At 38.8% G+C, this 27791-nt stretch overlaps 1 protein-coding gene across 5 annotated transcripts in view; it reads right to left on the bottom strand.

The window, feature by feature from the left end:
- PATJ (PATJ crumbs cell polarity complex component) overlaps nt 1–27791 on the bottom strand; it is a 330197-nt gene that overhangs the window by 190081 nt on the left and 112325 nt on the right. For all 5 annotated transcript variants that reach the window (XM_037043696.1, XM_037043706.1, XM_037043682.1 and 2 more), the window contains exons 22-26: nt 23803–23977; nt 12687–12758; nt 10949–11126; nt 4213–4323; nt 531–605 (exon numbers count right to left, since the gene is read on the bottom strand). In XM_037043696.1, coding sequence (XP_036899591.1) covers nt 531–605; nt 4213–4323; nt 10949–11126; nt 12687–12758; nt 23803–23977 — 611 coding nt within the window. The remainder of the gene's footprint in view (nt 1–530; nt 606–4212; nt 4324–10948; nt 11127–12686; nt 12759–23802; nt 23978–27791) is intronic.

Here is a 27791-nt window from a genome sequence, read left to right on the forward strand (position 1 = left end):
GTTATCCTCACAAAAAAATGAAAATTCATCCTTACTGACATGATATCTTAAAACAAATTTCAGATAAACTAATTCTACTAGAATAGAGGTGGGAAAACAGGAATGGATGATTAATTTTGATTGATGTTAGGGAAAGTTTTCTCAGTAGAGATGATCTTTGACCTGCTCCTTAGGGGACACAAAGGAAGAGCAAAGTGGGAGATGGATTTCCAGGCTGAGAGAATACCAAGATCAAAGTCTCAGCAGCTCCCAGTGTGCAAGGCATTTTCCCGGAATGGACAACTGGTCCAGCTGAACAGAAAGGAGAGATGTAGATGGCAGTGGCTGGTTGGTGTTCTGTAATATGTTTATACTTATGCTTCCATAGGGTTCTGGCCTTCATCCTGGACAGTATGTTCACAGAAAGCAAATATTATAAATTCAGTACATCTACCCAAATACTCATCAAAATAACATTCTTATTAAGTGTAGCTTAGAGAAGCAAATAGAAACCAAAACCATTTTTTAAAAGCTTGAGAGGTTCAAGTTACCTTTTCTTTTTTCTCTTGGTTGTCTTGGTCTTGGTTATTAGTTTTGTTGGCTTTGTTAGGAACACTAGGAATGACCTACCACCAAAAAAAAAAAGAGAGAAAGAAAAAAAGGAGGGGGGAAGAAGACAATAGTGAAATGTCACAATCATTACATTTCTTAATGTAATTAAAAAAATACTTAACTCTTTGATTGCATGTATAATATAAAGACATGAGAAATACAATTTAAGGCAAATGATACAAATTGGGAAAATTGACAAGCAATATAACAAGTTGTGGCATGTGTGTGAGTAATCGAGGAATAATCAATCCACAGGCTTGTGTGTATAGATCCAGAAAGTGAAGATGAATGAGACTAAAAAGGAAGTCGTGATACTGACTGTTGTCCAAACATCTCATTTTGCAAAATACAGTATAAGAGGCGGTCTAAGTTAATTCCTAGAACATAGGAAGCCATTATTTACTTGATAGATTTACTTTATTCATCATTGTACCTGAGTTCAAGTATGTTATCTAGCATACTTGTGCACACTCAATAAATATTTCATTATCACTGTTGGCATAAAGGTGAATTTCAAATTTACTTATATCACTGAATAAAAGCCCAATAAGAGTTGGAATTTAGTGTTATTTACCACCATAACCCTGGTGCTCAGAAAGAGACTAGTACATAACTGCACTCAATAAATGTTTCTACGTGAAAGGAAGAGTGTAATTTCATAGAAAGAATTTTAATCCTTTATGGTACCAATAGCATAGATTACTTTTTGTAAAACTATGTGTGAAACATCTTTAGAAAATACAAAATTGTATTTTTTAAAAAAGTTCCTCAAATAGCTAACACAGATAACCTTGGCATAAAAATCTGATGACAAAGACTAAAAAAAAAAAAAAAATCTCTCAAAAGTTTAAAGAAACTATCTTTCTAGGAATAATTCAAAAAACAAAGGCAAAAACAAAGTTTCTCTCTAAATGCAATTTAAGATCAATCTTTCTTCTACAGAAATAAATTCATTTTGGGAATAAATAAGAAAGTCTCAGAAATGTTTAAGTATAAAACAATAGTAACGACATATCACCAGATACTCAGTGCTTCCTATGTGACTAGTCACAGTGCTAGCACTTAGTGTTTACCTCTCTGTTTAATGCACACGACAATCAGAGGTCAAAACCTGCTGTGAGTACAAGCTTTGGGATGAGACAGAAGTTGCCACTCATAAGGTTTACACTGTTTGTTTTTCAGATAGCAGAAAAAATATATTTCTTGACACATATCTTTGACAAAATTTAGAATACAAAAGGCTTAGCAAGGACTATATCTTTATGAAAAGTAAAAGACAAACTATTTCTTGTGAAAGCAAAAATATATTTATATATGATTAATATGAAAAATGTACATGTGTCAAAAAAACTTAGGCACCATTATGAAACAATGGTATTAGGAGATACAAATAGAATATGGGGGGGGGGAGGGAGAAAATAACACATGAAAATAAATTTAATGAAGACATGACCCTAATTTCAAAAGGGTTCATTTTTTAACATTAAAAAAACACATGGTGCCACTGTTAAGTGTATTTCTGTTATCAAGTGGGAAAAAAAAACCTTGGCATGAAAGCTATTTACAGAGGAGTACAGTATAAATAATGGAGTCCACTCCCAAATAAGCATTTGCTAAGTAAATCTAAATGGATACACACATTTCTTTCTAGTATGCTAAAAATATACTTGAGAAATTCAGGAAAAAAGGTTTTAAAAGGCAATATATTATTGATATACCTAAAACATTTGTTAAGAGCAAACGTATAAAAAAATAAAACACAGCTCAAAGAAAAAATGAGCAAGTCTTTAAATGCCACTGCTCAATTCATGGTGTCAATGAGAATTTCCATGTGACCAAGGTGTAGTTAGACATAGAGCCTTTGATGGGCCCTGCATTAGAAAATTACTTCTTTGGGTGCTTTGAGGGAATGGCTCAAAGTAATGTAAACTGCTCAAAAATGACTGAGCATTTGGCTGTATTTCTTATTTCTGTGATCAACACTACCTGCACAATAAGTGAGCTGAACAGAATACCAGTTTGTAAAGACGTGAACCTTTATTCCTTTTACTGGTTCATTCAACAGGAATCACTCTGGGCTACAAAATGGAACAAGTCCTGGACTCAGTAACTAACACCATGCCCTGAATATGCTGCCTTCACTGGAACCACCGAGAGTTCAGGGCTCGAGGAATCGAATTCACAGTGCGGCAGCCTGTTTGCTGCATGGGGATAAGTGACAGGAGGGTGGCATGACGCTGAAGAGATTTTTTTTCTTTTCTGAAGAGTTGAAAGAAATGGCACTGTTTCTAACATCCAGGCAAAAATGTCCACATCAGCTCACCAGCAAAGGCAGCAAAGGGTTGAAAGCTTGACTTTTTTATTTGATTTTATAATCTATTTTATTGAAAGCTCTCAATATTTTTTGGCAGGGTATTCAAAAGTGGCCTCATAATTTGATTGGCTCATTCTAGTTCAAAACTGTTTCTTTGGAAGTATCATTTGGCGAGGAATAATCATGACAAAATTTGCTATTGAACCCAGTTTCCAGAAATAAAAGTGATGGTGTAAACTACTTTCCCAATACTACGAAAGTTTTAAAAGTAGATTTCAAAAAAAAATCTTGAATTTCAACTTGTGGGAAAATGAGAAGGCCTTCTTCAGTTCACCTCTCTCAGTGGGCCCTGATGGTGCGCAAACACAGTGCTAAGACTAATAGGGACTGAACTGCAATGCAGGGCATCACAGCAGAGCTGCCTAGTCGGGAGAGCCTACTGTGCACGTTACAAGGACGATGAAAATAGGGTATTGATGACCTGGCTGTAGGGGCATCTCTTTGCCCAATTTGACACATAATTATTACTTCCTGTGTGCCCTGACATATTAAAGGTTGAAAAGTACAATTCAACCTTTGTATTGGAAAGCAAATGTTAAAAACACGCACATGTTTTCTAGTGTTCAGATGTATATGTTGAACAGCTGTCTTCCATTATAAAGTAAAAAAAAATAATAAACATTGCTTCCATTTACAGGGCTTAAGGGTGACATTTCTGCTACACACTGCAATATAAATACACACCCTGCCATGGACATCTGCGCATCAGAGTTCTAATTGTCTACCAAGAGTGATTTATTATGGAGAAAAATTGTATGATTAAATATTATTTTTGAATTTGGAATCTCCAACAGAATATACAACAGCACAACATGTTTGTGTTTTTACATGCTCTACTAAATATACAGAACTTTCGATAGCATCTCTAGAATGGTTTCATACCTGACACTCTTTATGTTCAAGGTATTTTAAAAACAAAATAACTGGCTCAGAAAGTTAAATAACTTGGCTCCAAGTTAGCAAACCTAGTAAACAGGGAATCAAGAAATGCAAAAAAGTTCTGTTTGATTCCATAACCTGTGACTTACACCAACACACACTGAACTGACTCAAATTTAGTCAGATCAAAAGTGGAGTAAATAAGGGAAAACTGAAATTAATAACTAAATTTTTATGAGGCCAATGCCTTTTCTAGGTAATAGTAGAGTAAAAATAGAAATATATAGAAAAATACCTGGAGGCTAAAACTTAGTTTACAGATACAGAGAACATTTTTAAATGTTTTAAAAGTATAAACCAAAGCTTACTCTTGGAGTGGATGACAAGCTCTGAACAACGAACACCACAGGGTTTCCTGCATTCTTGATGGCCTCAACGGCTTCGCTGTGTGAGGCGTTCTGCAAATCCACTCCAGACACCTGGAACACACAAGTAATTTATTCCAACTAGAAAGACAGCAGATATTGTGGTTAGGTTAATTCCAAGTTCATGTGTATTACACAGTTATGAGAACTGCCAGAGTCTAATGTATTAGACCAAAGCCAGAATAAAAATAAGATTGGCCCATTGAAAGCTTTGCTGTTTTGGGACACACTTAAGGAAATAATGGTTTACCCTCAAGAAAAGTAAGTAAGACAGTATATGTTAATAACAATAGTCCTGGTTAAATGTAATTTTTCAAAATAGCAGCTCAGTCAGTAACAGAACCTTAAGCATCTGAGTTTATAATGTTACCCTCATTACTAACACAGTACATGGTTCTGGGGAGGGGTAGGGGAGGGTGGGGATCTCTCTGGACTTTCCTCTCAGTGACCGGGAAGAGTGATCATTTTAAGCAAATTGTCCACTATCACAATTGAGCAGTTGAACATTTCTTAAATTATGTTCAACAAGAAGTATGAAAACATTCAGTTACTTTCACTAAAAGTATAAATGGATCCTTNTACCTTCAAGAAAAGTAAGTAAGACAGTATATCTTAATAACAATAGTCCTGGTTAAATGTAATTTTTCAAAATAGCAGCTCAGTCAGTAACAGAACCTTAAGCATCTGAGTTTATAATGTTACCCTCATTACTAACACAGTACATGGTTCTGGGTAGGGGTAGGGGAGGGTGGGGATCTCTCTGGACTTTCCTCTCAGTGACCGGGAAGAATGATCATTTTAAGCAAATTGTCCACTATCACAATTGAGCAGTTGAACATTTCTTAAATTATGTTCAACAAGAAGCATGAAAACATTCAGTTACTTTCACTCAAAGTATAAATGGATCCTTATCATATAAATCTCAGAGAACCTACTTTGAAAATATGCCAACAATCTCTAAGACATTATGTACTTACCAAACATGTTTAACAAAACCAATTTTTCAAACCAATAATGTAACAAAGCTTTGGTAATTGTTGGGTAGACAGTGACAATGAATAGTGACAATGTGCTGTAAGAAGACAAAGGAAATAGAAATGTGGGTGGAGATAGATGTGGAACCAAAGTAGGACTTTGATTTTAATATGGGAGATGTCACAGCAGTGCTGATGGAGGAGAGAGGACAAGGAAGGACACAGAGAGAAGTGACAACTGTGGAGGCAAATCCTTGGACAGCAAAGAGGGAATGACATCTACCTCACAGTTAGAGCAATTGGCTTCAGACAGAACCACAAATAGTTCATTTGTCACTACAGATACTGTCAGAGAAAAGATCTGGCGTGCAGTTGGAGCAAGGGGCAGTTCCCCTTTGACTGCTTCTGTTTTGTCAAGGGAAGAAGGAACAAGGATCATAAGGTGAAATTCAGTCCGATGAAGAGGTACAGGAGGTTGGGAACAGTTATCCACAGAAGTAGGAGAATGAAACAAATGGAAAATATTACAGGATTACAGGGCAGAACAAAGACCCACTTGAAGGAGTGACCATGAATTTAAAATGAGACTGGACAGCATGGCAATTGTTTTCTCTGGTGATACTAGAGACCTGAAATAAGCAAAAAGTTGCACAAGTTCAGTGAGAGGAGAGAAGATCCAAAGAGTTGGAAGTGTATGTGAGGGAGTGACGAAGGTGATCTGTCACTGAGTCTGAGCAGAGAAGGAAGAAAAGTGAGCACCCCAGAAGCTGAGGGACAGAGAAGGGCTTTCAGGCAAGAGATAAAAGATCGATGTGTTAGAGGGATTAAAAGGCAGGTGAGTTCAAAAAATGGGGAAAGATGTGGAAGAAGAAAGGGGAGGTCAGGAAGGCAGCTGAAGCCACATCCTGCAAGATCCAAAAGGCCATGGAAAGAATGTGGCTTTTTATTCCACTAAATCTTCCACTGGAAGATTTTAATGCTCTGTGAAAGCTCTCTTCTCATGTGAATTGAGGAAGGATATGAACAATATTAAATGAATAAAATATATAGAGAAAAATGTTAAAGTGAAGCTTAAAAGCTGCCACACAGTTTTGATGAAGCTTCTTATAAATAACCTAATCCCCCAAACATTCAACAATAAAAGAAGTAGAGGCCATATTAGAATCATTTCATCTTCCACTAATAATCAGTTTTTGTTTCCCTTTTCCATAGTGCTAAATGGGAATCACTAACATTGGGAAGTCAGGGAGAAAATGGAATTCTGTCATATTACAACAGAAAAACATCTACCCCAAATGTGTCCATTCACACAGATGAAGAAGACCCATTTCTAAAAATTACACTAAATTCAAACTTCCTGGTACTAAAAATTTCTTTATATGGACTGAAATTGTCCACGTAATTGTTTTAGGACAGAAAGAAATTACTATTATGCTTTACTTAAAAAATGAGACAAGCAAGTAACCTTTCACTGGGAAAAAAGTAAACAAATGACTCTTTATGCTTGACAAAATTCATATTAGAGTGTAATATTTCAAGTCTGCTGTGAGTTTGAGGAAATACAAATTATTAAGTCTGAGACAAAACAGTGCATTCTTAATACTATGTGTGAAAGTGATGATGGACAAGTGAGAGAATACTTTCTTTTTAAAAGACAGCCAGTAGAGATGAGAGGGGGAAAAAACCCTAAAATTTAAAAAGATAAAATAATGAACAATCTAATTAGCAAGCAAAAAAAAGACATGTCACTGAAGATATATACAGATGGCAATTAAGCAAATGAAAAGTTCTTAATATTAATCATTAGGGAAACATGAATTAAAATAATAATGAAATATCACCATATCCCTATCAAAATGGCTCAAATGAAAAAGTGACAATACCAATTTTGTTGAATACCATATATTGTTAATGGAAATATAAAACTGTATGGCTGTTCTGGAAAAAATTTTGACAGCTCAAGACTAAAAGTGAATTTACACTCAGCAACTGCACTCTTGGCTATTTATCCCAGAAAAACAAAGACTTATTTTTGCTCAGGAACTTGTATACAAATGTTTATAGGAGCAAAGAAACAAAAAAACGAAAAGCAAAACCCCACAAATGTTTATAGGAGTTTTCTTCGGAACAGCCAAGAACTGGAAACTACCCAAATGTCTTTCAGTGGCTGAATGAACCAACTGTGGTGCCTCCACACCACAGAATGCTACTCAGCCGTAAAAAGAGTGAACCATTGATGGACACAGCAGACTGAATGCACGTCGACAAAATTATACTGAGTAAAAGAGCCAACTTTGAAAAAGATATATAATGTATGATTTATTTATGTGACAACAGTGAAATAACAAAATTGCAGACATAGAGAAACAGGTTAGATTCTGGTCAAGATGGAGATGTAGTTAAACACGCTTCACCACACACAACTACAACCAAAATTACAACTACACTACAAAACAAGTATCACCCAGATTCATCAGAAAATAGAGCTGTGTGGAAGTCTGACAACCAAGGATTTAAAGAAGCCACATTCATTCAGATGAGTAGGAGGGGCAGAGGCATGGAGAGGCATGGAGACATGGAGAGGCATGGAGACGGAGTGGCATGGAGAGGCGGTGAAACGGGTGGACCCACACTCATGTGTGGTGGATAAAAATTGGGAGGGATACCTCAGGAGCCAGTGATCCCAGCCCCACATCAGACAACCCAGCCCAGGGTTTCAGCACCAGGAGGGTATGTCCCCATAACTTCTGGCTGTAATAGCCCATGGGGGTTGGGGTGGCAGAAGACACTGCAGGATTCTCAAGAGACTCCTCTTACAGGGCCTGCAAGAGATTTAGGACTCACACAGACACATTCCCTCTGGGAATCAGCACCAGCGCAACAGCTGGAAGGGCACCAGTGGCACACAGGCAGAAAGTGAAGTGCGAGTACCAGGAGACAGCTTCCTCCCAGGCCATCTCCAGAGCCCAGGCAGAGGCACCGTCTCTTCTCTGAGCTCTCCCTTACACGGAGCCACAAAGTGGTGAAACAGGTTGCCACACCAGGATGATTACCTAAGGCTCTGCCCCACACAATTTACAGGTGCCTTTTCTGCAATAGGCCATGCTACTAAGACAGAGAGTCAAAGGAGCTCTACCTAACACACAGAAACAAACACAGGGAGGCTGCCAAACTAAGGAGAGAAAGAAATATGGGCCAAATGAAAGTACAGAACAAAACTCCAGGAAAAGAACTAAATGAAATAGAGATAAACCAACCTTTCAGATGCACAGCTGAAGATACTGGTTATCAGGGTACTCAAAGAAATCACTTGGAATAAGTATTCCAAGTCATGAAAGGCAAGGACCTACATCCAAGGTTACTCTAGCCAGCAAAGCTGTCATTTAGAATGGAAGGGCAGATAAAGTGCTTCCCAGGTAAGGTCAAGTTAAAGGAGTTCATCATCATCAAGACTTTATTATATGAAATGTTAAAGGGAATTATATAAGAAAAAGAAGATCAAAATTATGAACATTAAAATGGCAACAAATTCACAGCTATCAACAACTAAATCTAAAAATCAAACTAAGCAAACAACCAGAATAGGAATACAATCACAGGCATGGAAATCATTCGGAGGGTTATCAGCTGGGAGGAATAGGGGGAAATGGGGGGAAAGTGCAAGGATTAAGAAGTACGAATTGGTAGGTACTAAATACTAAAGGGGGATCTTAAGAACAGTATAGGAAATGGAGAAGCCAAAGAACTACTATGCATGACCCATGGACATGAACTAAGGGAGGGGACTGCTGGAGGGAATTAGGGTATTGGCTGTATAAAAATTGGGAAAACTTTAGTAGTATAATCAATACAATAGGCCTAATAAAAAAGAAACAGATTAGTGGTTGTCAGAGGTTAGGGATGGAGAGAAGAGTGGTTTGGGAGGGGTGGTAACACAAGGGGGTCTTGTGGTAACGACAGAGTTGAGGTTTTTATTGTGGTGGTGATTATGCAGGGCTACACATGTGATTAAACTGGAGAGCTATCAACACACACACATAAGTACATGTATAACTGGTGAAATCTGAATAAGGTCAATGAATTGTGCCAACATCAGTATTTTGGTTTTGCTGTTGTAACCCACTTGCGTGTGATATCAACATTGGAGAAGGCTGAGGAAAAAGTACACAGCTCCCCTGAACATTTATTTGCAATTTTCTAGGAATCTATAATTATTTCAAAATAGAAAATTAAGGGAAAGAGAAAAACAAAATATAAAATAAATATTTAAAAGTTAAGTTCAAATATATCAGTAATCAAAATAAAAAATGAATTAATGTCACTTATTTACTTAGATGGAGATTATCAATTTAGATTTTTAAAAAAGCAAAACCCAGTTATATGTTGCTTATAAAAATACAACTATAATAAAATCATAAGTAAGGGTGAAAAAGAAGGAAAGAAAAAAATTATACTATGCAAATGCTAAATAAAAGAAAACATACCTGCCCCAGAAACCTGAGTACCCTTTAAAAAACCCAACAAACTGTGTATGTATCCATAATTCCCTAATAGAGTCTCATTACATTCACAGTATTCACACTTCAGTTTTTGCTTCCTGGAGCCTTCTTCCCCCATAAATCCACACGGCTCACTCTCTCACTTCCTATTTTTGTCCCAATATCTTCCATAACAAATCTATTAATTGAAATTACTGTCTTTACTACCGGTCACTACCCGTCGTCATTCCTTATCTTCCTTCCTGTTATTTTTCTCCATAGCTACTCATTCCAATTTGTCATTCTACATATTCTTTCATGTACTGCCTAGCTCCTCTACTATCATGTAAATGCTGTAAGAAAAGGGATTTTTCCATTTTCTTCACTGTCATATCCCCAGTATGTTTGAAATATTTTAAAAATTTCACAAAATCTATATAATGTAAAATTGATACATACATAAAATTTTGATTTAATCCTCACAATGATACTAAGGATTTTGAGTTCTCGTTTCCATTTTATTTAGAAACTGAGAATAAGGTGGGTTTAATAATTTGTCCAAGAACAAACACTAAGATTAGCAGGACAATCCAGACTGCAAACCATGCCTTCCAGGGCTCTTTCTGCTCCATCAGAGCTAACTCACCAGGGCTGATGTTGAGCATCATAGAGCACACATCAACAACAAGCAGATGATGGGACTGAAGACATTCAACATGGCGACATCCAACAAATCCAATGCAAGGAAATGTTATCAGATTCATGCCTCAGGACATTCTCTGGGCCTCGATCTGCCCTTAAAACTCTTCTCTGCAAAGCCTACCACACGTGAATGATGGATTCACCCTTTCATTGGCTTCCAGGGCCAAGTCAACTCTGGGAGGACAGCCATGGCTTATCCCACTGACACATGTTTATAAAATTTAGAGCTTGTTAAGACCTATGGGAGAAGCAAGATGCCCACCACCTACTTCATTCTGTCAAGTTTTAAAACTGTTTGTCTAGTCATCTGAGGCTTTTTGTTTTATTGTTTTATATGCTACCACCCCAACTTTAGACTCTCATACAGTTGTGCAAACAACATATACACTAAGGCATCTATCTAAACAAAACACAGCAGCTGTAAACTACATAAACCCAACACATGAAGAAGGGACTTCTGGCTAAATGATTATTTTACTGTCTCATAGTACATTCAAACAAACATGGAATTTTAATACCACTTACCTCAAGTATTTTATCTCCAGTTTTAAGAGCGTTTGTTTTTCCTGCTGGACTGTCTTCTAAAACTTGTTTGATAAATATACCTTTCAGCTCCTCTCCATTCTTCAGGCGTTTTATAACGGTTTGTCCACCAACAATACTGATACCAAGGGACACATCAGGTTCTCTAAAAATCTCAACACTGTAAAAAGAAAAAAACCCAAAATTCTCTCATGAAACAAATTTAATTTGTTGGATTGTCACTGTAAGTGTTGAATTTGCACTATATCCTGGTGGCTCATTTTATATAAATATATTTTCTAATTGTATTTTTACAAATGTTACAGGTATTGTACCACATTCCAAAATTGAAAGATATAATCAGTAATTCATGGCATATGTGAACATTTAAATTCTGAAAAAGACGGGTATCTAAAACAATAGGTATAACTCCCTATTGAGAGATTTAGCTAGGCCTTAATTTTCCCATCTCCTGCCACAATGTGCGCTCTGTGATTAGTCCATTTCATCTACATCCATAATGTTAGCAAAGAATGGATTAAGGAAAGAACAAATGAGTGAAAAATCAAGAAAGTCACATATCATTTTTGGCAAAAAGCAGAGATGTTGAGAATAAAATAAATTTGCCATCGAGAGGCTAGTTGCCTAGGCTGCTTTTCCCACTCAGGAGGTTTAACCTGTGGTTCTGTAAGTGGAGGACAAATTTTGAAAAAATATTTGCCCAAGGATATGTTTATTGATTTTGGAGAGAGAAGAAGGGGGTGGGGAAGAAGGGGGAGAGAGAGACAGAAACATCAATATGAGAGAAACATTGATTGGTTGCCTCCCTTATGCACCCCAACCACCCTGACCAGGCACTGAACCTGCAACCTAGGTGTGTGCCCTGACCAGGGATTGAACCCAGAACCTTTTGGTGTGTGGGACAATGCTCCAACCAGCTGAGACACATTTTATCTGCTCTGAAGACAGGATGGTTTTCTTTTTCTCCTACCTCCACATTTTAAAAACATATGGAATAAAACTTTCCCCTCAAAATATTATGAATTTTGCCCAAATTGCACAGATGTGGCCAATAATTAATGCAAATAAAACAGTAGCTCAGAAAATTGTTCCTAAGAGTTTTTGAGGCGAAGTCAGAAGTGTAAGAAAAAACAGACAGTTTTGATGGGCACAATGAAATTAATAATGCATGAAGCATAGACAGAGTAGCTAAAGGAAGACTTTGATAATCCTAATAAAGTACAGCCTTCATGACTACATAAAATCACAAGGGAATCTGAGAGAAAATGGGCCCAACACGTTCCGTTCACTCACACAAGGTGCAAACTTGGATAATACAAGGGTTGGAGGGAAAGATAAATTGGCACATGATGTAGCCTCAACTACCACTGTTGTTGTTTATACATAAAGAGGCTTTCTTGCATTCAAGGCAGCCCGATCTGCTCTGCTTAGTGAGGCAGTGATAAACTCCTCTTAGTCCATCAGTTACTATCATAGATGGACATTTGTAAATTGCTTTCTCTGAACAAGTATGATAAAGATTTTCCTAATGTTGGTTCATAGTCATTTTGCCTGGCTAAAAGTCTCTAAATAAAACAAATAAAACTAAACTTTGGGCTAGTCTATATGTGACCAGCAATTTCTCAATTATTAGAGAATGACTGAATGACAATATTAAGGTAAAGAAAAAGTGGCTGATTGTATTGTCCTATTGAGATGGCAACTAATGTCATCAACATACATTCTTGGTGGACCCCAGTGGCTGAAGTTTGGAGTTTCCTCTCCTTCACCTTCTTCTCTCTCAGGTAACTCACTGAAAAAGAAAAAGGAACAAAAATATACACACAATCAATCTATAAGACACAAACTTGTTATTAAAGGTTGGAAAGTTTTGAAATTGCACAATTACATGTATTTAAATAGTTCTTTTTTTTAATACATTTTATTGATTATACCATTACAGTTGTTCTATTCCCCCCCTTCAATCCCCTCCACCCGCACACTCCCTCCCCCACCATTCTCCCCCTCTCCTTAGTTTATAACCACATGTCTCAAGTTCTTTGGATTCTGTATTTCCCCCACTGTTCTCGCCCTCCCCCCTATCTATTTTCTACCTACCATCTATGCTATTTTCTGTGCCTTCTCCCCCCTTCTCCCCCTCCCACCCCCCTGTTTCTAACCCTCCATGTGTTCTTCATTTCTATGGTTCCACTCCTGATCTAGCTGTCCTCTAGGTTTGCTTTTGTTTTGGGTGTGGTTGTTAATAACTGTGTGTTTGCTGTCCTTTCACTGTTCATATTTTTCATCTTCTTTTTCTTATATAAGTCCCTTTAGCATTTCATATAATAAGGGCTTGGTGATGATGAACTCCTTGAACTTGACCTTATCTGAGAAGCACTTTATCTGTCCTTCCATTCTAAATGAAAGTTTTGCTGGATAAAGCAATCTTGGCTGTAGGTCTTTGGATTTCATGACTTGGAATACTTCTTTCCAGCCCCTTCTTGCCTGTAAGGTCTCTTTTGAGAAATCCGCTGACAGTCTGATGGGTACTCCTTTGTAGGTGACTGTCCCCTTATCCCTTGCTGCTTCTAGGATTCTCTCCTTCATTTTAGTCTTGGCTAATGTAATTATGATGTGCCTTGGTGTGTTCCTTCTTGGGTCCAACTTCTTTGGGACTCTCTGAGCTTCCTGGATTTCCTGGAAGTCTATTTCCTTTGCCAGACTGGGGAAGTTCTCCTTTATTATTTGTTCAAATACGTTTTCCACTCGTGGCTGTTTCTTTCCCCCTTCTGGTACCCCTATAATCCGGATGTTGGAACGTTTCAAGATGTCCTGGAGGTTCCTAAGCCTTTCCTCATTTTTTTGAATTTTCATTTCTTCATTCGTTTCTGGTGGGATGTTTTGTTCTTCCTTCTGGTCCATTCCATTGATTTGTGTCCCCGTTTCCTTTCCATTGCTATTGGTTTCCTGTGCATCTCCCTTCATTTCAATTAGGTTAGCCTTCATATGTTCCTCTAATTTGTGACTTTGTTCCTCTAATTTGTGACTATAATCTACCAGTTCTGTGAGCATCCTGATAAATAGTGTCTTGAACTGTGCTTCTGAGAGGCTGGCAATTTCTCGGTCGCTTAGAGTTATTGGCTCTGGGACTTTGAGTTCTTCTTGCGCCATCTTTTGGGCTGTTCGTGCCTGTTAGGTAGCAGGATCGGAGCCCTAGCTGTTCACCAGAGCAGGGCAACTAAGTCGCTGGTTTGTGACGTTGTAGGTGGGGGTGGGGTCAAAGAGGGACAATGGCTCTCACTGGTATTACAGGGCAATTAAGTCGCTGGGTTGTGACGCTGTATGTGGGGGTGGGGTCAAAGAGGGACTCTGGCGTCCCATCTGCCGCCTGCCGCCCCGGCCCTCACCGGTGCCGAAGAGCAACTAAGTCGCTGGGTTGTGACGCTGTATGTGGGGGCGGGGTCAAAGAGGGACTATGGCGTCCTGTCCGCCGCCTGCCGCCACGGTCCTCACCAGTGCCGCAGTTGCTGCCGTCACCGGGCCCATGCGTTTCGTCCCACTGCACGCAAGTGTGCCACTGCTGTCAGCCCTCGCCCCCTGGGGCCTTCGTGGTCTGTCTCACTGTGCTCGAATATGCGCCCGCGGTCTGCCCCGCACCCCAACTGGTTCCCGTCTGCCTGCGCGCCTGGGTCGGGGGCTGTGTCCTGCCCGACCCTGCTCTCTGCTGGCTCCGCCCCTCTTACCGTCCCCATTGAATGGTTAGATGTAGTCGGACTTCTGTATAATTCAATTTTCTGTCCTTTGGTTGTGTCTTTGTTTCTCCAAACCTTTGTTGTATTCAAACTTGGTTGTGGGAGAAGGCACAGTGTTTCCACCTATGCCTCCATCTTGGCGGAAGTCTCTAAATAGTTCTTAATAGTTCTTAATTTTTAAGCTTTATAGCAATAGTCGACTATACATACAAAGCAAAAATATACTGCTTTAACATTCAACTCAACAAGTACCCACCTAGCACCAGGAGATCACAGACTTATTATGAACACTGTTATTGGTAATACTCTATTTGCTATTTTCAAAAAATATGCTTGCTTTATAACTCCATATCTGTTTCTCTATCAATATATAAAATATTATAAAACATATTCCTTAAAACTTCATGTTGATTGACCAGCTAAGAACAGGCCAATATAAACAACATATATGGCTAAACAGTCAGTAAACATGATCCCTCTTGCTAGATTTTTCAGTCACTGTAAATAATTTTCATCACTTGTATCCTGTGAATATTTTATATAGTTATACAGCACTTTTCAGCATACAGACAGATTTACTTATGTTATCTAATTTGATCCTCCCACCTATCATTACCATACTTTTGCCCATCAACTTATATTTCTGTGGAACTGCTTAATCAGGTAACAAAACGCTGAATTACAGAGTAATTATATGAGTAGTGCTGTAGTAGGGTACAGACACAGCCATATCTCATCTGGAAGAAGAGTCAGGAGTGCTAAGCTCCAGTGCGACCTATGCCATGAAATAAGTGCGTGACTTGGGACCACCAGGTCAGAAATAATATATCTGCTACTGTAAATTGTCTTACCACTCTCATTTCACAAAAACCCTGTGAGGTAGGCCCAGCAGGTCATATTTAATATTTCATTTCCCACATGAGGAACTGAAGCTCAGAGAAGGCTTATTCTACACACAACCTCTTCACAGCATCCAAACCTTTCTTTCCACACTAAGTTTCAATGCTACATTATTCTCTGAATTTTCAAGTAATTCTGTAAAAAGTAGCAAAACTCCACCTACTTGCTGCTCTACTGACTTTTTAAAACATAATGGCTTAAGGCTGAGTGTAAAGGAGAAAGCTGAAAGGATTCTAGATGGTCCAAAAATCAGTTAAGAAATTGGGATTGTTAAGGATCATTAACATTTCACCTACTACCAGATGGCCTTCTTGCCTTGGCCAGTCTATTTTTATGATTAAAAGCATCATAGCATTCAGGCAAAAACCATTTGGCAGGTATTTGCTGGTTACTTACCCAATGTCTTCTTTCCCGTTCCCCCTCACCAACAGAACTCTTTTATTCCAGGTGGCACTATGCCCAGCTTGAAAAAATACATTGCTGGACTTCCTTTCAGCTAATGGTAACTGTGTGCCATAGCTGATTACTGACACAGAAGTAAAAGTCCCCGGATGAGATTTCCAGGAAAAGTCCTTAAATGGAGGGAGAATCAGCTGGCAGGAGCCTTTTGCCCTATGCCCTTCCCCTTATTGGTGGTAAGGCATCTGTCTTAAAATCATGAAGAAACAGTAAAAAGTCATATGGACAGCAGAAAAGAAAGGAGAAACTTGTTCAAGACTCAAACAGATCACTTTCTTCAGGACTTTATACATGAAAAGAAAGTAAGGCCTGTTTGGTTAAGCCAACGCTAAGTGCAGGGTTTCGGTTAACGAGCCTTGGAATGCAACCTCTAAGCAATGCTCCCACAATTCCACCAACTTAAGTGAGGTGTTCACTTTGCCATATCACATTATTATTTTTTAAAGATTTTATTTATTTTGGGGGGGAGGGTAAGGGAGGGAGAAAGAGAGGGAGAGAAATATCAATGTGTGGTTGCCTCTCACATGCCCCTGACTGGAGACCTGGCCTGCAACCCAGGCATGCGTCCTGACTGGGAATCGAACCAGCAACCCTTTGATTCGCAGGCCCATGCTCAGTCCATTGAGCCACACCAGCCAGCGCACATTATTATTAATTGGACAGTTGTAATCATCACAGGAACTTTCATATTTTGATTATCCTATATAATAGTAATAAGAATTAAATGAGATAAAACTGGAACATTAATTGAAAAACATTAATTGAAGTTCAACCAATTTTTATATCCTTTGCAAATTTCTCACTTTTTGTATCAAAATTTCCCCCACATATGATCATCTTCATAATTTTTTATGTAATAGCATTTCAATAGTCTGTGGTATTGATCTAATTTAATTTACCTGCTATCCTAAATATGAGGCCTTTAGACTATTTCCTGCTTTTTGGAATATGAAAATTACTTCAAGGAATATCTTCATGCTCTGCTGTACTTTAGAATTCCACTCTAAATCAGTATCAAAGTAAGGTTGAAAACTAAAAACCAACACTGAAACCTTCCTCTTCTCTGTTTCCTACTTTCTTGTACCCCAAATTATGACAGTTATGATAATAAGAAATAAATAGTTGGTGTTTGCCCTGGTTTCTGATACACTGCTTCTAAAACCCTTGGAATTTCCTGAGTGATATGGGTGATAGAAGCACCTTTTGTTTTTAATACCAGGCTCCTTTCACTCATACCTATACCTGAGTTCATCCTAATAAGGTGATTCTTGCTAGGACCCTGAACAGTTTCGGGAAGGTGCTGCTGCCACAGAAACAAACAGGTGATTAGGGTTGGACCATTCAGTCCCACCTCTGGGAAGGGGAGAAAGGTAAGAGATTGAGCTCATGTACCAAGAGCCAATGATGTAAGCAACTGTGCCTATGGAATGGAATCTCCATGTAAAACAAACAAACAAAAAAAACCAGAAACAACAACAAAAAAACCCAAATGACTATGTTCAGAGAGTCTCCAGGCTGAAGAGTACATCAAGATGCTGAGAAGGTGATGTGCCCCGAGAAGATGTGGAAGCTCAGTGCCACCCCACACCTCCCCTGATATCTTGTCCTATACCTCTCTTCCATTTGGCTATTCCTGAGTTGTAGGCTTTATAATAAACCATAACTGCAAGTAAAGTGCGTTGAGTTCTGTGAGCCATCCTCACAAACCTGAAGAAGGGGTCATAGGAACAAGCAATTTAAAGCTGGTTCGTCAGAAGTACAGTTGGAAACTGGCATCTGAAGTTAGGGCACTTTGGCCGTATTAAACCTTTATGCTGCGAAGTCTGCACCAACTCCAAGTAGTTACATCAAAGAGAACTGGCTGTTGGCTGAAGAAAAAACTCACATGTTTGGTGTCAGGAGTATTGTGAGCAAAAGCAGTTCATAATAGGCATTAAGGAAGAAAAACCCACATATATGTTTTTATTACAGTACAAATATACTATAATTATAGAAATTAAATATGGAAACTTTTAGATAAAGTACGCAAAAAATTAATTTTTTTGGAAGAGAATCATTGACTTTTTTAAAGCATATTTTTTCCCAGGAAGTTGGTATGCATACATTTTAATCAGATTATTTCATATCTAACTAGAGATAAAACTTGTAAAAGTGTGATTAGGTTTGGAAATACAGTCACAGGAGATGAGAAACTATACAAACTAATGTAGTCACTTTACATTAATGAATGTATATACCTTTTAACCCCAAATAAAATTTAACTGAGAAAGTACTTTTATTGTACATATTAAAATGTAAATTCTCATGAACATATTTAAAACTTCAACAAGGGATTTCTAACCTCAAATTTTATAATTTGTACTGTAATTAAACATGGTCAATAGTTTGATCAAGTTAAAGACTCAAATCTTAAAATAACTGAAAGTTACCTTTTACATTAAACCAGTTTTCCCACAAAAGAATTAACCATCCAATAAAAACAATACTTTTTTATTTCTGACCTTTTTATAAATGCCCAAACTTATTATTCTTTACAGATTTGGAGGAAAGATGGAGTAGCTCATTAGTGAACAGGTGGGTGTTAATAGTAAGACTTGATCATGATATACAAGCCCTTTATGAATAAAATCTCCAACATCATACAAAGTCAGATGGATCCAAATAGCCAAGGTGACCTTTCCTTTCCAATATACCTTTTCTTCATACAAAATTTTTACATACTAAGCCATGAGGGTCAAGTAAACTCAAAACTCTAAAAGGATGTAAACAGAAAGAGTTCTGGTTGCGACTAAGCTATTTCAAGACTTTTTTTTGCCTCTTTTAATATAGATTTTATATGGCTATTTGGTGTGACCCTCCATAGTGAATACTGAGCGTTTGGAGCGCGGGAGAATGGGCACTAGTGTTTTCCAAACTAATTTGATTACTTATACAGACGTTACATGGATTTTGAGAGTACAAAGCAAATTATTGCCTGATACTGGCATATGGAAAGACTTAGGCACTCCTCACAGTCAAGTTCAGAATGACACAGACATGGTACTGAATGAAAAGAAGTTAGATTCAAAAAAGTCCTACTGTATGATCACACCTACATAAGTTCTAGAACAATAGGAAAAATAATTTACACTGTAAGAATTCATGTTAGTGTTTGCCTGGGGCATGGCACAGACAAGGGGCTGGGGACACTTTCTGGGGTGACAGACATGTTTGATATCTTGATTGGACTGTCAGTAATATGATTCTATACATTTTTGAAAATTAAGAACACTGTCCCTTTAAAATTTGTGCATTTTATTAATATGTAAAATTGTGCTTTACGGCTTAAGCCATAAGGGTAAGTGACTTCTTCAGGTCAACTTTATGTCTCTTTTGGCCTTCTGTAGAGCCTGGATTAGTAATCAAAGGGCTAATTACAGTCTCAGTGACATTAGTGTAATATTTCTATGTACCTCCTGTCCTGATTCTTCACATTCACCTTCACGGCCGCGGGGACAACCGCTCCAACAGAATCATGCTGAAACCTCCCTTTCTCCTCCCCACTCAGCCATTCTGGAGAAGTCCCCCCTCAAACACACCCATTTCTTTTCCCTTACATCCTCAGCCTCCTACAATGTTCTGAACTTACACATAATTTTTGTCACTTTATCTCAAAGGCAAACCTATTAAACATCTATCATTTATTTAGAAGGCACTAAATGCCAGGCACTATTTTGGGGGCTCAAACGATAACAACTCATTTAATCCTGTCCCCAACTGTGACACCCTGCCTCCTATTCTACCTCCCCATTCACAACAAAGTATTTAACATGTGAAAGTATTTCTTTTCCTTTGTATCCTACTATACCTACAGTATGGTTTCTTGTCAATTTAAAATATGTCTTTCATCTCAAGTTCCTCAAACTCCCAAGGTTTCACCCTCTGACACTGTTTTACTTAAATACGAATCAATCTTATTTTATCACAAAAGCAACAGAGAAAAACCCTACAATCTTCTTGAGTGTTTAAAAAACATTCAGCAACAATGAATTGTGCCCTAGATAAACCTTGAGGCCCATGAGTCTGTCATTGTCATCTAGCACAGTCAACCTTTCATTATGCATTTACTATGTTAAAGGCACTATATGAAAGCCTTTATATTCACTTTTATTTAATCCATAGAACTACCTACTTTATAAGTGAGGAATACAGACTTCAGGGAAACTTTTGCAGGACAATGTAGCTATAAATAACAGAGGAAAAATCTGAACAGCACCCACAATATATCTATACTGCAGATCTGCTATTAGTCTGAGAAATGCACATGGCCTCCTATATAGGCACCCATATGTCTTCAGGCAGCAGGTGATGACAAAGATGAGTTAGAAAAAGACTGAAGCCAGGTGAGCTCTGAGGACATGATCTCAAGTGACCTTAGGAAGACAGGAGGATACTCGAAACAAAATTACTCAGATTCCTTCCAGAGTTATCATATCCTGCCCACCCACAGTTCTCTTGGTAAAGAACCCCACTTTTAAGGTACGTCTGACCTCGTAATACTTGTCTTGCCTCCAACATTAAGAAGTTGGCTGGATGGAAAAACACAGTGCCTGTTAATAACTCTGCAATGTCCTACATAATAATTAATGCAAAGAAGCAACTCTAAAATATGCTTGAGTACTTCATGACACCCTGATAATGTGAAAGACTGTCTTCCAAAGAATCTACGTACTCAGGAAGGCTTCTGAGTGGCAATAAATATTCACCTATGACCCTAACTCCATGGGGCATTCTCTAAAAGATTAAAAGGGGGAATATGATTTAGAGGAACTCTTCTGGAACCTGCTGAGATTTAAATATATCCTGAATTTATGAGAGCAAGCCAAAAATACAACTTTCAAATGCAAGACTGATCTCCCAAGGCAAAGTTAGGTTGGAGCCCCTAAATACTTGCACCTACATAAGAAACTGGCTGGTTGAAGCATTCATTTTAGGAGAAAAAGAGATGGGATAGGAGTAAAGCATGTCTTCCTTCTCAGAAGCTGGGAGAATTGAGTAAAATACAACTGATGTTCCACTTTGTTCTCTGTTTGAGGAAGGAGGGCTGGGCTTGGAAACTTTGTTTAGATTTTTTTCTATATATAATGAACTTGTTTAGTTATATATAGTTATAGTTATACATAGTTATATACATAGTATATAACTATATGCTATAGTTAACAATTGTATAGCTTTAGAGAAGCAGCTCCATTTCTGAATTCTTCAGCCAGCTTCAATGATTAATAGTAAGCACCATAAAAGACAAAGGTGTCTCATTTAAAAAGTAATTTGACCACACAGAAAGTCAAAAAACCTATTCCTAACCCTTCCAGTACTTCTACCCCCAGGCATCTCTATTAAAGAAACAACACTGTGCCCTCGCTGGTGTGGCTCAATGGATTGAACATCAGCCTGAGAACCAAAAGGGTCGCTGGTTTGATTCCTGGTCAAGGCACATGCCTGGGTTGTGGGCCAGGTCCCCAGTAAGGAGGCATGTGAGGAGCACCCACACTTTGATGTTTCTCTCCCTCTCTTTCTCCCTCTCTTCCCCTCTCTAAAAATAAGTAAATAAAATCTTTTTTAAAAAAAGAAACAAACAACACTGTGTGTTCCTCTGGGACCTGGATAGGACACCAGGCCTGTCAGAACTGCCCCCTGCACGCTGGTCCAGTTCTGCCAAGTGAAAAGCCACCAGATTCTGCAAATGGTGGGGCCCATCTATATTTCCCTGCCACTCAGAGGTGAGCTGCGCAGAAGCACAATAAACAACACTTTATGTAGTTTCTATCTACAACTCTAGGAGAGGGTCATGGGTTGCTGAACAAAGACAATATCATTTTGTGTTGATAGAAGACACCAACCCATTCTTGGAGTAAGGTTTTAGTGAAAACGTTAGGGCCAATGAATCCTCCCCTTTTGCTCAGCATCCCTGTTATTCTTTACCAACGCCCCCAGCTCCTTTGTTCGCTCCTCTCCTGTACTCATAGTGCCATGGGCTCTGGTTTCTCCTTCACATACTGCTTTGGTTCCCATCCTCCACTTGCAAAGCCTGCCCAGACAAACTACTTATCACTCTCTGTGGAATCTGTTTGAACTGTAAAGAAACTACCCCACACCCTATCTTCCTCACTGAATGTTCTCTACACCTTCTCTGTTCTCTCAACAGCTGCTGATTCTCTGCCACATTACCACACTCAAGTGGGTAATGCTCATTCTCTTGCTCTCTGGGAAGCTGGAAAGTGGAGGCCAATATTTTCTAAACTTCCTTCCAGAACTAAGCCACTACTCCCTTATTCTTGTTTCAAAAGCTAATCTCTACCCTGGCACCTCTTCTTTTAATGCCTACTCTACTAGAATCCCATCACTCTCAGTAAATAGCTTTCCCCCTAAATGACAGAGAAAAAAATCAAGGTCACTGGGCCAAAATTGCTTTGGATTCCTGCCCCCAAGGCACATATAGTACCTGAACTTGTACTTTCCTTTCATTCCTGGCATCTGTCCCTGTGGAGGAGGTGAACTTCCTCATATCAAACTACCAAAGGTTAATCTCTAGGTATGCAATACCCTCCTCTCCCTTTACCTGTAAGAACTATGCTTCATCACCCCCATCCTGGAATCTACATATTCCTTGTCTTGACCTTTTCCAGAAAGACAAAGACAGACAACACACACTCTATCTATCTATCTATCTATCTATCTATCTATCTATCTATCTATCTATCTAATCATGAATTCCATCTGCTTTTTTTAGGATTTCCTAATCCTAAAACGTGGGTCTGTTCTTACTATGTCCAATTTNTCATATCAAACTACCAAAGGTTAATCTCTAGGTATGCAATACCCTCCTCTCCCTTTACCTGTAAGAACTATGCTTCATCACCCCCATCCTGGAATCTACATATTCCTTGTCTTGACCTTTTCCAGAAAGACAAAGACAGACAACACACACTCTATCTATCTATCTATCTATCTATCTAATCATGAATTCCATCTGCTTTTTTTAGGATTAGGATTCTAAAACGTGGGTCTGTTCTTACTATGTCCAATTTCAAAGTGTTTGTTCTCAATCCACTACCCTCTCTAATAAAACTGCCCTGTGCTTACCAAGGGCCATATGGTCAAGCCCTGTGAAAACTTTTCCATCTTGTTTACCTTGACCTCCCTGTAGCATGTGACCATAGTCTGTGATGATCTTTTTGTTAAAATGTTCTCTTCCCTTGGTTTCTATGTCAACCTCTAGTTGATCAATTTCCTTCTACCTTTTGTTCATTCCATTTCATTATTTTCTTCCTCCATTCATGCTTTTAATACTACTGCTTTGAAGGATTCCCATTTTACCCCTATGCTCTTCTTATTACTTAACCTTCCTCTGGATGAGGAAGTTCAAATTCAGGAGTTTCACCTATGCTTGCTTGATCTGGTCCCCAATTATCCATGTCAGGTTAGACGTCAGGATTAATCCTGAGAATCCTGGAGCTAATTGACTCTACTTTACTTGGCTGCTCTGTAGATACCTAGACCCTCAACATGTCTCAAACTTGAGACATGACATATATCGTGCAATTTTATACATGTGAAATTCTCATAGTAATTGTCTAATATAGTGGATTTTATTCATAATATTTTTCTATATTTTCCAAATTTTCTGCCACAATCCTGCCTGTTTTATTACGGAAGCTAAGAAAACTATTTTATAATGTAAAAAGCAAAAAGGAAGTGAAATCATACTATGCATCGGTGGAGTATCTAGAGGACAACATCCCTGTGTACGCCGAGGTCTTGGAAATAACTCGGGCCCTGGGCAGTTGGTACAACGGCAGATCTTCTTGGTGCCTTCTCTGAGCTGCGGCAGGAAGTTCAGCACGCAGGCCAGGACCTTGGCCATCATTTGGAAGTATCATGCCTAAGGAGTAAACCGAGAGGATAGTGAACACAAGATGCTTTCCTTCATCCTTCATTCATTCAACAAACAGTTATAAGCATCTACTATGGGTGAGCCCCTTCCAGGTAAAAGACTTATTTTTATTAAACTAAATAAGTAAAATATTTCATGTATCAGTTGGTGACAAGTACTATGGTGAAAAATGAAGTAAGGAAGGGGAAAAAGGAATTGCTTAGTAGAAGAAAGTTACAATTTTGAGTGTAGCCTCACTGAAAAGTTGGTGACATTTTAGCAATATAAACATTTTATCAAAAAATCCCCTTTATAATGGTATTCTAATCTTACTACAAATTTTCCTTTATTAACCTAGGCTGTCTCAATTATAGGCATTCTAACATTTCACCAATTTAAAAAATGATAATTCCACAGAATTACACATCACCATGTAAAAACACATTTTTAAAAGGGCTTTGGTTATAAATTCCATAATTCTCTTACATTTGTTATTTTGTTTAATTCTCGCTTCAAACAATGTGTTATAGAGAAAAGATACTAGCAAATGTATTTTATAAATGTAGGAACTAATCTATGGAATAGTGTAGGGGATTTTGCTAATTAGAATGTGCAGATTTACCTGACAAATCGTCTCTGGCATTTTTTCATTTACTGAAAAAAAGAATAAGGCAGAACTGTGCCCAGAGCCCTATGGCACAGGCCCAGAAACTTACATCACGCAGGCATAAGTTTGTTAATCACTCTTAGGTATGATACACCCCAGTATCCAGGATAGCCAATGCATTATAAATTCCCAGCCAATCTTTCTTTATCATGTTATACAAACACGATGAATTGTGCATCAAACGCCTCCCTTAAGTCCAGACATTTATAGTACATTTTGGAGATCTGCCTTATCAGAAAATGAGAAATGATTTTTGACCAAGAGATATAGATACTCTTCTAAAATTTTTCCTATAAGCATCACCTAAACTTTCCATTTCTTCATACTGAATAAATTTTCTAGGAAACTCACTACTACTTCTGCTTATTACCTTGTCTAGAAGCTCTGGAATCAAGATCTAATCAGTTGATAATGCAACAGAGAATCTATTGCTTAGGTGGTGTGAAAGGTCTCAGTTGCCTTTCTCCCAACCCCATGCACCCTCCATCACAGCCACTGGGGCTCACATTCCTGCAAAACAGTCATACCTGTATCACTGTCCCACTGTTTCAGCTCTCACTATGTCTGCCTCCTCCCCCCTGGGAGGGACAAAGAGTGGGATCAAGATTCTGGGAGCGATTGCCTAAAACCAGAGTCTTAAGAACAGAAAAAAACAGCTCTATTCGAAGAGCTATTTCCCATCCACCTATGCTAGCAAAAGCAGCCTGCTAAATTATAGCATTGGGTTTCACAGGTTGCTGCAGTTTGTTTAAAACTTTGCAATACCTGCTCCACACAAAGAATGCTCACGCCCTTTGCCCCAGTACTCTCCACGGACCCTTGGTGGTGCTTAGGCACACATTTTCATCTCTCACAGTGCTTGACACAGTTGCACTTCACAGGGCTGTTCACCAAGTGCCCCACAGGAGCCCATAAAACAAATCAAGTCCTTTAGGGCCTGCACAGTTGTCAGGTAATAGCTATAACAAAAGCACAAAGGTTAGAAAAACAGGGAAATTAAAGAAACATTCTGGGTAAATGGAAGTTAAAGCTTACAGGAGAGGAATGGAAAAAATTTTCAAAAGGCTTATACGTGGTGGGGTAAAAGAATACATGGTCATCAGCCCTGGCTGGTGTGGCTCAGTGAATTGAGCGTGGGCCTGAGAACCAAAGGGTTGCCAGCTGGATTTCCAATAAGGCACATGCCTGGGTTGCAGGCCAAGTCCCCAGTACGGGGCAGGCAAGAGGCAGCCATACATTGCTGTTTCTCTCCCTCTCTTCCTCCCTTCCCTCTCTCTAAAAATAAATAAATAAAATATTTTTTTTTAAAAGAATACATGGTCAACAAAATAAAGGCAATAAGAATCCAAGTAGAGAAGAGATTGGGTACTGCACAACTTAGCAACTGGAAAAGGGGGGGTGATGTTTATAAATAACCACATATGAGTGGCATGTCACTTTCTCATTCAACAAATATTTCTTGTGCACCTACTATGGTAACATAATCAGAGATCAGCCTTGCCCTCCAGAAGCTTAGTCTACAGTACAAGACTGGCATGCAGATGAGTATGTATGCCTGACTCCTGGGTGCAGCGACAAAAGTTTAGGCAGTATTCACTAGAGATGCACTCCCAGTAGGTGCAGCCAAAGATTAGGAAAAAGAACTACTGTCTCTCTGAAATCTTGTAATACTAAAAGTATTACTGATTTAAAACTTATCTTGTATGCTTTACATTATTGTAGGTTTGGTGTCACAGCCCACGAAGAGTATAGGCTCTTGAAGGATACATAATTTTGGATAAAGTATGAATAAAGAGTCAGGAATAGCCCTATCCATGTAGCTTCTCCAAAATAATTTCTAAATTAGTTGTTCACAGATAAATCTAAATCATTACTAACAAAGCGGTCAAAGAGCCACAGATATAAAAGAGGCTTCGGAGAACACTTTCCCCAAATCCTTCATTTCACAGCTGAGGAAGTGGAGAGGCTTGGAGAGGCCCGAAGGCCTGCGGGTAGCTCAGCAGGTTAACTGCTTAACACTGAGGGTCCTGGGCCTGAAACAGTCTGCCATATGCTGGGCAGGGCTCTCGAGAGCAAAATGAAATTTGGAGTAGAATTAACTCAATATGTATGCTGTTGAAATCTGTATTGACTCTGCATCAGTAATTTCTTAGCCCACCCACGGTCAGCACTAATTCAAACACTCACACCCACCACATAGCATTGTGGAGGCTCTCAAAAGTTTTTCCAAATGCATGCGGTTATGAATGTTTTTCTAGTGAGGACAGATCTCAGATAGCTTCATTGCTAAAGCTATAATATCTGAAAATAAATTATTTCCAGAGCCTTGCAAAATATTAGATTAAGGCAGTGTAGTGGCTTGAATGGTGAACCCCCTAAAAGATATGTCCATGCCACGGACCTATGAATGTGACCTCATTTGACAGCAGGGGGTTGTCTTTGAGGCTGTGAGTAATTACTTGAGATGAGACCATCCTGGATTACCTAAATGGGCCTAAATCCAATGACAGATGTCCTTGTAGGAGACAGAAGAAGAGAAGACATAGGTAGGAAGAAGGGAAGGCCATGAGAAGATGGAGGCAAAAGATGGAGTGACGAAGCCACACGCCAAAATACACTGGAGCCACTAGACGCTGAACAAGCAAAGAAAAGATTCTTCCCCAGAGCCTTTTGGAGGGCACACAACACTTTGGTTTAGGACTTCTGGCCTTGAGAACCCAAAGAGAATTCATTTCTACTGTTTTAAGACACTAGGTTTGTGACAATTTGTTACAACAGCCCTAGGAAACTCATATAGACAGCAGACGGCAGTGCAACTAACTTGGGAGTCACCCAGATAACACACAGAGCAGGTCTCATGGGGGCCCTGGACCCTGCCATACAGAGAGTATCTCTTTCCCTACATTCTTCCCAGCCGCACTGTCCCTCCTCACAAATTCCCCCTCCATTTATCTGGTCTGTTCCTTTCAATCCTGATGGTATTAAGCAGGGGCAATTTTGCCTCCCAAGGGACATTTGGCACATCTAAGCACATTGTGATTTTGATCATCACTGGTGTGGGGGTACCACTGGCATGTAGGGTTAGGGAGCAGGGAACCTGCTAAACATCCTGCAATACATGGTTCAACCCACCAACCAAAAATTTTCTGGGTCACA

Source organism: Sturnira hondurensis, unplaced genomic scaffold, assembly GCF_014824575.4.
Source record: "Sturnira hondurensis isolate 20B ecotype Veracruz unplaced genomic scaffold, ASM1482457v3 Scaffold0000648, whole genome shotgun sequence".
NCBI lineage: Eukaryota > Metazoa > Chordata > Mammalia > Chiroptera > Phyllostomidae > Sturnira > Sturnira hondurensis.